Source organism: Lissotriton helveticus, chromosome 5_1 (genome assembly GCF_964261635.1).
Source record: "Lissotriton helveticus chromosome 5_1, aLisHel1.1, whole genome shotgun sequence".
NCBI classification, from domain to species: Eukaryota; Metazoa; Chordata; class Amphibia; order Caudata; family Salamandridae; genus Lissotriton; species Lissotriton helveticus.
In genome coordinates, this window is record NC_136065.1 from 1,393,679,164 (window position 1) to 1,393,691,276 (window position 12,113).

At 42.8% G+C, this 12,113-nt stretch overlaps 1 protein-coding gene across 12 annotated transcripts in view; it reads right to left on the reverse strand.

Annotated features, from left to right (window-relative positions):
• The window catches only part of SYCP1 (synaptonemal complex protein 1), a 6,803,167-nt gene that overhangs the window by 1,772,552 nt on the left and 5,018,502 nt on the right, over positions 1 to 12,113 (reverse strand). For all 12 annotated transcript variants that reach the window (XM_078644363.1, XM_078644366.1, XM_078644361.1 and 9 more), the window contains one exon: positions 2,700 to 2,816. In XM_078644363.1, coding sequence (XP_078500489.1) covers positions 2,700 to 2,816 — 117 coding nt within the window. The remainder of the gene's footprint in view (positions 1 to 2,699; positions 2,817 to 12,113) is intronic.

A 12,113-nucleotide genomic window follows, 5' to 3' on the forward strand; every position in this document is an offset into this window, starting at 1 on the left:
GCCCTTCTTAGCCCCAGAGAACCCTAGAAAGAACTTGTCTTTTGTGCAATTGATGTAAAAGCTCAAAACCCTTTTTGGGTTTAGCTGATGAAGTCCCTCATCCTCTTTCAAGGGTTGAGGCTGAGCAAGGAACATTGGGAGGGTGATGGATTACACAACAAGAAAATAAGTAATTACATTTTGGCAAAACTGCCTTGCTGGTCAACAACACCAGTTTTTCTGAAAAACGATCCTGTAAAGACAGCTGCACCGAAAGGGCCTGAAGCTCACACAGGTGGCAGGCTGAAGTCACCAGGGCGAAGAAAACAGTTGTCTAAATTGAGATCCCTATCATGTGGCATCACAAAGGGTTCCGGGGAATAAATATGTCATAATAGGTGATATAAATAAACACGGTTGGTCTGGCAAATTCAAAACAAGACTAGAGGATCAAAAATGGCCTTTAATGTTGCCCACTGTAGGTCCGTGCTGGGCAAAGACTAAACAACAATAAAATGTCTAGCCTGCAACAGGTCTGAGTTGCGGGCTCCAGACCAAGCACAAATTTGTTCCTGCGTCCTGGTGGCCAGGTCTTGATGATGATATGAAGACTTGGGTTGAGAAATGTTCTCTGTGCAGGGATAGTGAAAAACGGTTGAAAATTAATTCCAAGTCTACTGGTTCCATTGTTGATAGTACTGGTGCACCCTTGGAAAAAGTTTGTCTTGATTTCATTGGTCCATTGGATTATGTTTCTGGTGATTTACGCTTTGGATTAGTTGTGGTTGATGTTTTTTCAAGATGGTTGGAGGTGAAATTCTTAAGAAATATTACTACTCTCACTGTCATTGATAGTCTCAGGACTATTTTCATGAGGGAGGGTTTTCCACATTCTTTAATCACCGACAACGGTAGCAATTGACCTCTCATGTTATGCGAAATTTTCTTCAGCATAATGGTATTAAACACATGTGCACCTCTCTTTACAATCCTCAAGGGAATGGCATAGTAGAAAGAATAAACCGGGTTAAGTGTGCTATTCAGTTGGCCACTCAGGGGCGACAAAATATTAAAATTTGCGTTCAAGATATGGTATGGGCTCATAACACCACAGTCCACAGCGTTACTGGTGAAACACCGTTTATGAGGATGAGGGGTAGATCAGAAAGAACTAAATTAACACCTTTTTGGATGTATGAACCAGTTGCTACTTCTTCTAAATCACTAAGGTTTGGTAATATTGAAGTTGAAGACTTAATCAAAATTAAACTTGGCAGAAAAGAGGGTGGTGCTAACAAGTTTTCTGATCCTATGAAAGTGAGGGAAGTTCACAAATGGCATGTTGTTTTGGATAATGGTCAGAAATGGAATTTCAGAAGGTTAGCGTTGTACAAGAAAAATGTTCTCTCCCATTCTAATACTTCTGCTTCTGCTTTCTCCCATTGTAACACTTCTTCTTCTTTGGGTGTCAAAGAACCTGAAGTGGGTGGTGGTGTCAGTCTCTTAAATCGTCATTTGCCAACAAGGTCTTGTCGACTTCCAAAGAAGTATAATGATTTTGTCATGAACTAGTCCTACTGCCTATTCAATTTCAAAGAGGTATGATGACTTTCTCTTGTACTAGTTCCATTGTTATTTAAAATTTAAAAGGTATGTTAACCTTTTCATGAACTTATGCTACTACTTTGCTCCTATTACTAATGTATTTTAAGATATTGTTTTTTTATAGTATCATTTTAATCTTTATATTGTTGTTCCTTTTATTTTTATTTTGTTTTTTGTAACAAATGGAGATATGTTGTATGTGTATCTTTCTGCCTGCTTCCCTCGTGCTGCAGAGTGTTCGCAGTTAGAATCCTTGCTTGATTCTATGGCTCCGTTCATTCTGTGCAGACGGTTTGTACGAGCGGCAGGCAGGGATTCATCTCCGTTGTTGAGCTAGCAATAAACTTCTCGAAATCAACGTACCAGTTCTCCAGTCCATCTTTACTTCAGAAACCTGTCTTCATTCAGTAGTGGGTGAGTATGCCCTGGCTTCTGCTGAGCTCACACTACAAGCTCCTCTGTGTGACCCTGACCTATAAATATAAATCTACCCACTTGGTAAACAGCTCTACTGGGTCAGATGGTTCCCGGGGGCATGGGGAGATGCCCGCAGACTAATTTCTATTTTGTATTTCTGAGCACCAACACTCAGGCTCTCTGCTTGCATAGAGCGGGCACTGACTGCTATGTTGCATTCTCCAGAGTCAGATTAGCTTATGACAAATGTAGCCCTCCGGCGATAGGAGGACTCGAAGAGATCACAATAATGTGTGCCTCATACATGCATTTTGGGCTGCAAGTCAACAGTCTTGGTTCCAACAACGAAATACGGTCTTGAGGCCTGGGCTTTACCAGAGCTCACTGTAACTGCAGCCATCATGAAATTTGGCAAGCCACACCCCCTTTGATTATGATGCTTAGTAGAGGTGTGAGTTCCATTCTCACCATCCCACTGTGCTTCCTGTAACCATTACTCTTACTGCTCATGCTGCTGTCTGCGTTGCTCTGCTCTGTACACTATCCTTTGTATTTGTGAAATAAATATGGGCATGTACTTCTCTTGACTTTTTATATTTCATTAGTGGTTAATGCAAGAAGATGACGTTGAAAATGTGACTTTTCACAAAACAGGATTCTGCGACTAAATATCCTAAAAACACATACATTTGGCTTACCTCTTCACAAAGCCTTGCTTCAGCGATACTTTTCTCCTCTATTAAATTTTTAGAGCTTTCAGCTGTTTCCTCATACTGTGCTCTAGATTTTTCCAGCTCTATTTTGAGCTTATTCGCCTGTAATAAACCAAAACAACAGGTTTCTTACCTTCATTAATGCATGTTAAAAAAAGGCACTGCATTTGAAATGGCAGGGTGGTGAGAAACCTGTGATTAGACAGAGTGCCCACCAGAGAGAGTGTCACTGAAGGTAAGTAGCATGATAGTCTGGTGGGTACTTCTAACCTCAGATTCCTCACCTGTAGAATATATACCAAAGCAGTACATCATCAAGGCGGAGTGATGATGATGATAACAAAGTTTATTTAGACAATAGTCTATAAACCATACATAGAACAATGGATCGCACCTTGTGATAAAATATTTAAAACTACAGTTCATTTTACACATTTCGACACTTATAAAACCTAAGCATAAAATATTTAAAACCGCAATTCATTTTACACTTTTACAACACTTATAAAACCATAAACATAAATTTGGGATACTCTATATTTTTTTAACTCTCCCGTTTTCCTTTGTTATCTCCATTACATATTCTCTTGTTGCTTTCAGAAATGTCCCCAATGCAATTGTAATATCTAAAAAAGGCATTTCTGTAAGAAGGTCGATAGCATCAGCACGAGAGGTCACCTCATATTTTAAAAAAATTGGACGTAAAAAAGTTTTCCGAATTACTAAAATACAAGTACAATCAAGCAGTATATGTAAAATATCATTTCTTACTCCTAGATCAAATTTACAAGTACCGTCCGGATGGATCAGGGCCACTCTTATATTTCTTTCGATCTTCCATGGATTTAGGCCCACCCGAACCTTCAAGATATCATGTCTTAGCCATCTACTAGGCAGTAAATCCAGGTATGGGAACTGGGTCTCCTTTTCCCATTCATTCTTCACCCAATTCGCCGATTTTTTTAGCCTCAGATAGTCCATGTCTTTTGATCTAGAGTATTCAAGCCCTTGTTCTCTAAGCATTTTTTGAGCATGCTATATTCATCAGAGGAAGGGAGAGGCTCAATTTCAAGTGCGCGGCTACCATTTGGAGGGTTTTCTTTACATCTCGCGCCCAGCGTAAGCTGCTTGCTCGAATTTCCTCTCTACACCAAATTGATACCTTCTCATCACCACCAGGCTCCTGTCGATTCCAAAATCTTATTAGGGACAATTGAGTCTTTACTTCCCATGATGTTAAACCCACCTCCATTCTAATAGCTTGAATCACGGAGCTATTTGGTAGGGACAATAACATTTTCACAATTTTACCTTCTTCCCGGTCCCACCCTCTTTTACCACTCAGAAAAAGCACCTCTGCTCCATAGAGCACTTGAGGGGGGATCATAGCTTCAAAGGCCTTCAAAAGCGGTCTGTGTGACATATCGCCATAATCTTTATTAAATCTTTTCAACCCACAGACCGAAGAGTAGGCCTTTGCCGTCTGTGCCTCCAAGTGGGTATTCCACTTTAAAGCACTATTAAACCAGAGGCCTAAGTATTTGTATTCACATACTACATCCAATTTATCCTGACCTGAAAACCAATTAAATATGTTTACCCGCTTTCCAAAACATAGGATCTTTGTTTTTTCCATATTCACTGTTAAGAGCTTTTTATCACAGTACATTTTTAACACATTTAGCTTTCTTTGGAGGCCCATTTCAGTTTGATCGAAGATCACCAGGTCATCGGCGTATAAGAGACATGACACTTTGTTATTATTCATTCGCGGGCTCGCACTTTTTTCAACTTCCAAAGTCGCTGGGAGGTCTGCCAAAAAGATTGAGAAAAGCAGGGGTGCCAATACGCAACCTTGTCTCAAACCATTCTTTACTGGAATTTTATTGGTCAGAGAGCCCTTTATATCTTTAATAACCTGGGCCCAATTGCCACTATGTAGTTCTTTTAATATGTTCAATATACCCTGTGACATTCCATCATTTTCCAATACTTCCCAAAGGCTATTTCGGTCTACTGTGTCAAACGCCGCTCGGAAATCGACGAAACAGCAAAATAATTTGCCGTTCTGCTCCATCGATTTCCTGGCCAGAGCCCACAATGCAAAACAATGGTCTATCGTGGAATGGCCTTCTTTGAAGCCCCCTTGTTCAACTGGTATAATAGATCTATGTTCCACCCAAGCTTTTAGCTTATTAAGAATTATTTTAGAGAATTTTTTTTCTCCTATATCCAATAGGTTGATTAGCCTATAATTCTTTGGGGCATGTACATCCCCTTTCTTGTGTAGAGGTCTTATTATGGCTCCCTTCCAGTTTAGGGGCATAATCCCTTGGTCTAAAATTAAAGCAAACATTTTTGCGTAGAATTCCGCCCACCATGTCTGGTTTGAATTTAATATTAGGGCTGGTAGGTTATCTGGGCCTGCAGCTCTAGTTAGGTTCAAAGTTTTTATTGTTCTAAGGACATTCATTGATGTACATTCTTGTTGTAAATCCTCTACTAGGCCACGCCAGTCCCCAGATGCCTCATTTCCAATCCCACTTCTCGGGGCGTATAAATCCTGTATATACTCTGCCCACGCTCCCTCTTCCACTACGCAAATCATCGGAGCAACCGAAGGTCCCGTTGCTGACTGGATTAACTTCCAGAACTGCCGTGTATTCTTGGCTTCGATTGCTTCCAATAATTTGCACCAACATATTTCTTTAAAGGTCCTTTTTGCATTGCGGATTAGGGTAGTATATTCCCTCTTTATTTTTATTAGGTTTTCTGCCCTAGATTGCTCAAAGTTTTTCCGTAGGCTACGTTCTTCTCGCCTAACTTCTCTTTTCTTTAATAGGCATTCCTGATTAAATCAAGTTCCTCGCTTTGCTTGAGGCCATCCATTGTTCTTATTGGAGCTTGCATCATACCTTAATTCTATGCTTATGCATTTTACTATTTGACTTATTTTCTCGACATACCAAGGTAAATTCTCGCCACACAGTTGACCTAATTGCACCTTTTGTTGCAGACTAGTTAACCTTTCGATATATTTTTCAGTTAACCGAGTGGTTATCCGCTTTGGATAATCCATCTCTTGCGGGATAACTATGTCACCTGCTAAATGTTGGGCGATTACGAGCTCTAGTTTTAACATTTTATGATCACTACATTCCGCAGGGGCAATCCTAAAATCTTTTATCAACTCAAAATTCCAAGCCAACATAAAAATATAATCTATCGGGCAATTTTGAGTCCCGTATTTAAAAGTTTTCATTGCGGGGCAATCCTGAGTTATCCTCCCATTTAGACAGAATAAACTATTTGTCGCCAAAAAGTTGCCCAAGTTGGCCGCATCAGTCGTTATTTTATTTTCCAGAAATTCTGCTTTTTTCACTTCACAAGCCTCTAGAATTTCAATGTACCACTGATCAGACCATTTGGGGTTTAATTTGTGATTAAAATCTCCCAATAATAACATCAAATCATTTCCATACTTATCACAAAATGTATCCATATCGTTCTTAAAATATAACAATTCATCCCCATATTCCTTCCGTGAGCTCCACTGCATATACACATTTAGGATCAACATATATTCATATTTTTTATCAGCAAACGATGCTTGTATTCTACAAGCCAAAAGCCACTTAGACGTCACAGGTATCTGAAAAACCGTAGTTAATAGGCATGTTGAAATCAAGGTCAGCAAGCCACCGGCAGGGCGGCCAGAGGTAGATTTTTCTGCTGGGCGGTAGATTTGTTTAAATCCTTCCACTACCGGGGGTTCTCCACAGAGCCAGGTCTCTTGTAAACAAATGATTTCACACTTTTTGGCGAGTTCTTTTAGAGTTTCCTGTTTTATTTGTGTACCCATCCCATTTATATTCCAAGAGACCATATGTGTGCTCCGTGGTTGCCCCCTTACCTATTCTACATCGTTTAGGGGATTATTTATTTCTGATTCTTCCCTATAGCTTTGTGAGGGGCCTGCCGGGCTTTCAATATAACTCCAGTTTTTCCATGACTCTACTAGGTCGGAATTATTTATCACTATATTGATATTTTCCCGCCCTTGTTCCATTTCTTTTCCGGGTAGCTTCACTTGTCTCTTACCTAACCCTGCATGGTACTTTAAAAAAGTTCTCTGCTGGGGCACCGTTAGGCTTTGTACTAGCTCTTCTTTAGGCACAAGTCTAATCCCCTCTTTTTGGATCTCCTGCTCTGCATTTATTATTGCTGTTAAGGCCAGAGCAGAATAAAACTGTACCTTGGTAACCTCCTTACCATCCCTATTTTCCTGAAAGCCCACCTGTTTCAAGTCTTCTGTACCTATGCATTTTAAATTAGGGCAGTGTGCAAATATGTTAAGAAGGTGGGACCTATTTAAATACGTGCTCTTTTTTGCTCCCCCCCCCCTTCCCAATTTTACTCGTTCGAAATAGAGTGACTTGTTCCCTTTTTCCATCTCTTCTCCAGAATTACCCTCTCCCTGATGAAGTTCTGGGTTAATTCTACAACCCTCCTCCAGGCTACTTTCCCAGTATACCTTCTTTTTAACTGGTACCTTCCGGGCGGGTGCACTCACTTGCTCAAGGGCCACCTGTCTTATATTTTTTGTTAACTTTGCCTGGTGGGTTTGCTTCTTACTTCTGCTTTCCTCTTTTACTAGGCTCCCGCCTCAGTTCTCTGAACTCGTTCTCATTAGACTGGATTTTCTCACCATTTTATGGGGCTGGGGCTTGGGATCATGCACTACTGCTTCTGTTAACTCATGCCTTTCTTCATAATTTGTGTCACTCTTTTACTTATCTTTGCTTTCGCACCCCTTCTTTCCACTCTTACTCTTTTTGGTAAACCATAATTCCTAAGTTCACATCTTCTTTTTACCAGCATTGGCCATCTTGACACATACACTTGATTTTCCCCGGAGTGGGCTATATCGTCTTGACTTACTGAAGGGGATTTAGTAATTCCACCTTCCTCTTCCCCTTCCCTCCCAAGACTCACAACCACCGAATCTACGACGGGTCTTAACATTGAGGGCATTTGCACCCTAATACCATGTAATTCTCCCTCAATTTTAGACAGATGCGTTTTTTGACTTTTCAGAATGTCATGGTTTAACATTGTTACTTCTAGCAATCCTTGTAATGATTTTTGCACCATTATCATCAATTCCAGGATTGAAGATGCTGGGGTTTCAGACGACTCCAAATTTGTCTCCAATTGTTGGGTTTCCCCATTTATGTCGCAGTTTTTATCCAGGCCCACAAGGTCATTGCTTCTTGTTAGTACCAGCTTTTCTGATTCATCAAGACTTCCACCTGGGTTTGGGGTTCTTCCATCACTGTGTCTTGAGCTCAGACTAACTACCTCCTCTGGCGTCTGTCGTAATAATCACGGGGAAGAAGAAAGTCGCGGTGACATTAATGTCCCCTTATGGCCTAGCAAGGACTGTACCGATCGTTCGGCCAAATCTATTGAGTCTGCCAAGCAGTCATCAAAAATCAACGACGTGCCCCCCTTCCATGGGTCCTCCTCCTCTTCGGTAGCCATAGCTTTAGCAGGTGAAAAAAACATTTTAAAATGCTTTCCCACGAATTCTTTGATTGTATGCGTCGCTACACTCCCCTTACTTCCTCCCTGTTGAGCTTCTTTGGACGTTTGTTTTTTTCCTTGATCCCTGGTGGCGTCAGGCTCTCTAGGTCATCTTGTCTACCTTCGCTATTAGATTTTGCTTTCCTTGTTGTTCCTAAAGTGCTTTTATTTCTCCGTGGGGCCATTTTAGTCCTTAAGCACTTTCCCTCACGTACTTCAATTTAAATGAGTTTAACTCTATAAACTTAGATATTAATACAAAAGATGCTTCCACTTACCTCTGCTGTGTCTTGCGCATGCGCTTGTGCCCCGTGACTTTAGGGATTGACAAGGATATAATTAGAGGGGATTCCTCCTTTAAAGTTTTTGGGGGATTCCTCCTTTACAGTTTTTAACCCAGGAGTCTTCTCCCTAAACCTCATCTTATCCTCCTCTCCCGCTGCAGCTTCCACCGTCTTCCTCTAGCCCCCCTCTGCCTCCACAACACAATTAGCACTCAAGTGGGGAGGGGGGGGGGGGTGAAGATGCTTTCTATCTTGCCCCCACTGGGCTATAGCCGATTTTGTAGATGCTAGTCCAGCAGTTCTTGGCTTTATCAGGGCTCTTGGCCACTCCTGGCAACCCGGTTATAACCCAGGACTCCGGGATCAATGCCCCGAGGGCGAGGACGCTGCTTGGACACACGGGTCCCACAGGCGCCAATCGCCTTGCACGTCGCTCCTCGCTCCTCTCGGGCTTTGCACTTCCTTTTTACCGGTTAATATTTTCCAGCGTTCAACCCACGTTGAGATTTGCGGGTTTCAGGCGGCCCGTCGCTCGGTTCCCGACTCGATTCCAGCGACCGGCTTCACCTTCCTCTCTTCGCGCTCCTCGCGCATTAGCTCTCACGTCGTCACGTTGGGGTCACGGGTTCACGAGCCGCAGCGGCAATACGGCAACAACAGAGACAGAAGAGAGTGGGCAGAGTGTCTATGGAGCACACTCAGACCAAAACGTCCTGTGGGACCGAATGGGTAAAAAAAAAAACCTGTTGGGTCTGGCTGTCAAAGCAGCATTGCTTCATGACTGTATGCATTGGAACCCACGTCGCTGCCTGACAGATGTCAAGAACAGGCACTCTGCATGTAAACGCAGTAGTGGCAGCCTTAGGCCTGATGAAATGAGTCCTCTGTCCACCTCGGGCTGTTTCTTTGTAGAGCACTATCTACCTGGATAAAGTCATTTTCTACACCACCTTGCCCTTCTTAGCCCCAGAGAACCCTAGAAAGAACTTGTCTTTTGTGCAATTGATGTAAAAGCTCAAAACCCTTTTTGGGTTTAGCTGATGAAGTCCCTCATCCTCTTTCAAGGGTTGAGGCTGAGCAAGGAACATTGGGAGGGTGATGGATTACACAACAAGAAAATAAGTAATTACATTTTGGCAAAACTGCCTTGCTGGTCAACAACACCAGTTTTTCTGAAAAACGATCCTGTAAAGACAGATGCACCGAAAGGGCCTGAAGCTCACACAGGTGGCAGGCTGAAGTCACCAGGGCGAAGAAAACAGTTGTCTAAATTGAGATCCCTATCATGTGGCATCACAAAGGGTTCCGGGGAATAAATATGTCATAATAGGTGATATAAATAAACACGGTTGGTCTGGCAAATTCAAAACAAGACTAGAGGATCAAAAATGGCCTTTAATGTTGCCCACTGTAGGTCCGTGCTGGGCAAAGACTAAACAACAATAAAATGTCTAGCCTGCAACAGGTCTGAGTTGCGGGCTCCAGACCAAGCACAAATTTGTTCCTGCGTCCTGCATAAACTGATTTTACCGCGGGGTGCCACATATTGTCACATGGCCCATAGGGACATTGTCATTTTTCACTAACTTAACATGACCACTTTGCAGCTTGCCTGCTGCTTTGCACGCGTAACTACACGTATTTATTTTTTACAATAATTTCACAGACTGCTTTCAAATGATAACTCATTGCTGTGTTCACTCTCTGCATGTTCCTGGGATTTTGACTGAACATTGTGTGCAAGGTCGAACAACAATGCCCTTGTTAATTTGTTGTGGCTAGTCCTTAGCCCTTAGACAAAACATACAGATGCAGATGTTGTTTGGACAGTGTACTTGGGTTTTTAGTGGGGTGCATGAATAGGTGACACACACTTTGAGAGGGACCTTTCCAGGGAGAAGAGCACCTATGATGTAGATTTATCATCTATTGGCTAAGATATGGGGTCTGCTGACAAAGCCCAGAGATTTTCTAATATATATTAATACTTCTTCTTAGCAAGGGGAGGGAGGTTAGGCACAACAGTCCTTTCTCCATTGTCTTTCTATGATGACATCTCCCTTCATGATTTATGGACTGACTGCTATGCTGACAATAATTTTACTATGCATATTCCTGATTTTAAACTATTTTGTGTCTCTATCAGATCTTATTGTGGACGAGTACAAGAGAGTTAGCGAAAGGGTGTGTGTTGTTACAGTGATTCCTGATTGATCTGGGAGTGTTGTGTTCTGGGGTGTCTTATCATTTGTTTTTCTGTGAGTGAGTAGGAGAGCAAGTGTGGCACTATAGCTAGTCGGTCCTGTATTTGTGTGTACTAAGGTGGTAGGAAGACTCGGGCAGATTTACAAGCCCCGTGCGCCGCCGGTGCATCACGTTGCGTGACGCACCAGTGGTGCAGCCTGCTAAGGGATATTTACAAGCACAGGTAAAGTCACCCTGCCTGACTTAACCTGTGCTTGTAAATATCGCCCCTGTTCACGCAACATTTTGCGTGTTAGGGGTGGGACATGAGTGTTGCTGTGGGTGTTCCCACGCAACACCCATGTCCACTGATGCATTTCATTTCTCCTCGTTTTTTCCTCTTTCAATGCGTGCTGCATTCTACAGCACGCTTTGAAAGAGGAATATGCCTGCAGTGATTGCTTTTGTGCAGGAAGGGGCCCCTTCCTTCACAAAGGCAATCTATCCATGGTGCAGGCATCCTTGCACCATGATGCAAGGGTGCTTGCGCCGGCGCATGGCACCTGTTTCTGTGCTAGCGCAGGGGGGAGCACAGGAATCATTGTAGATATGTCGCATTCCTGTGCTCTGAAAGTGCAGGAGCGTGGCGCAGCCTAAAGGCTTGCGGTGCCGCGCTGCGGCACTTTCTTGTAGATCTGCCCCCAGTCCCTATACACCAAGGTCCCATTTCCTACGCATAGTTCTGTATTTGTGCAGAATCCCTGCAACATGGCACCACCAATTGGTCTGGTACTTATTCACGATACCCCTGAGTACTGCTTGTGCCTGTCCAAAATCCCCTCACACCTGTTTCCGGAGACATCAGTGGTGTGAGTACTTAACCTCCTATATGAACAAGTTACTTACCTTCGGTAACGATACATCTGTAAAAAACATAGGTTAGTTATAGATTCCTTACCATAGAATTACCCCCAGGAGTCAGACTGGATCCGGAAAGTTTTTCATCAGCAGTACTCCTGCTCGTCGGTAGGTGGCGTCGGTCGACTCCGGGTCCGTCGTGGGCGTAGTGGTCACCGTGATGACGTTGCGGAAGTTACTTAGATGCCGCCCTTGGGCGCTGACTTCAGTTCTGTACACGACTTTCCATGCCAGGAACGCACAGCCATGTAAGACACTGGCCACTGGTGCACAAAACTAGGGCCCTGAAAGGAAGTCCTTAACCCTAGAAATAAGTTTGCAGAACGGGGAGGATGGGTGGGGATGTAAGGAATCTCTAACTAACCTATGTTTCTTACAGATATATCGTTACTGAAGGTAAGTAACTTGTTCATCTGAAAGAAACAGT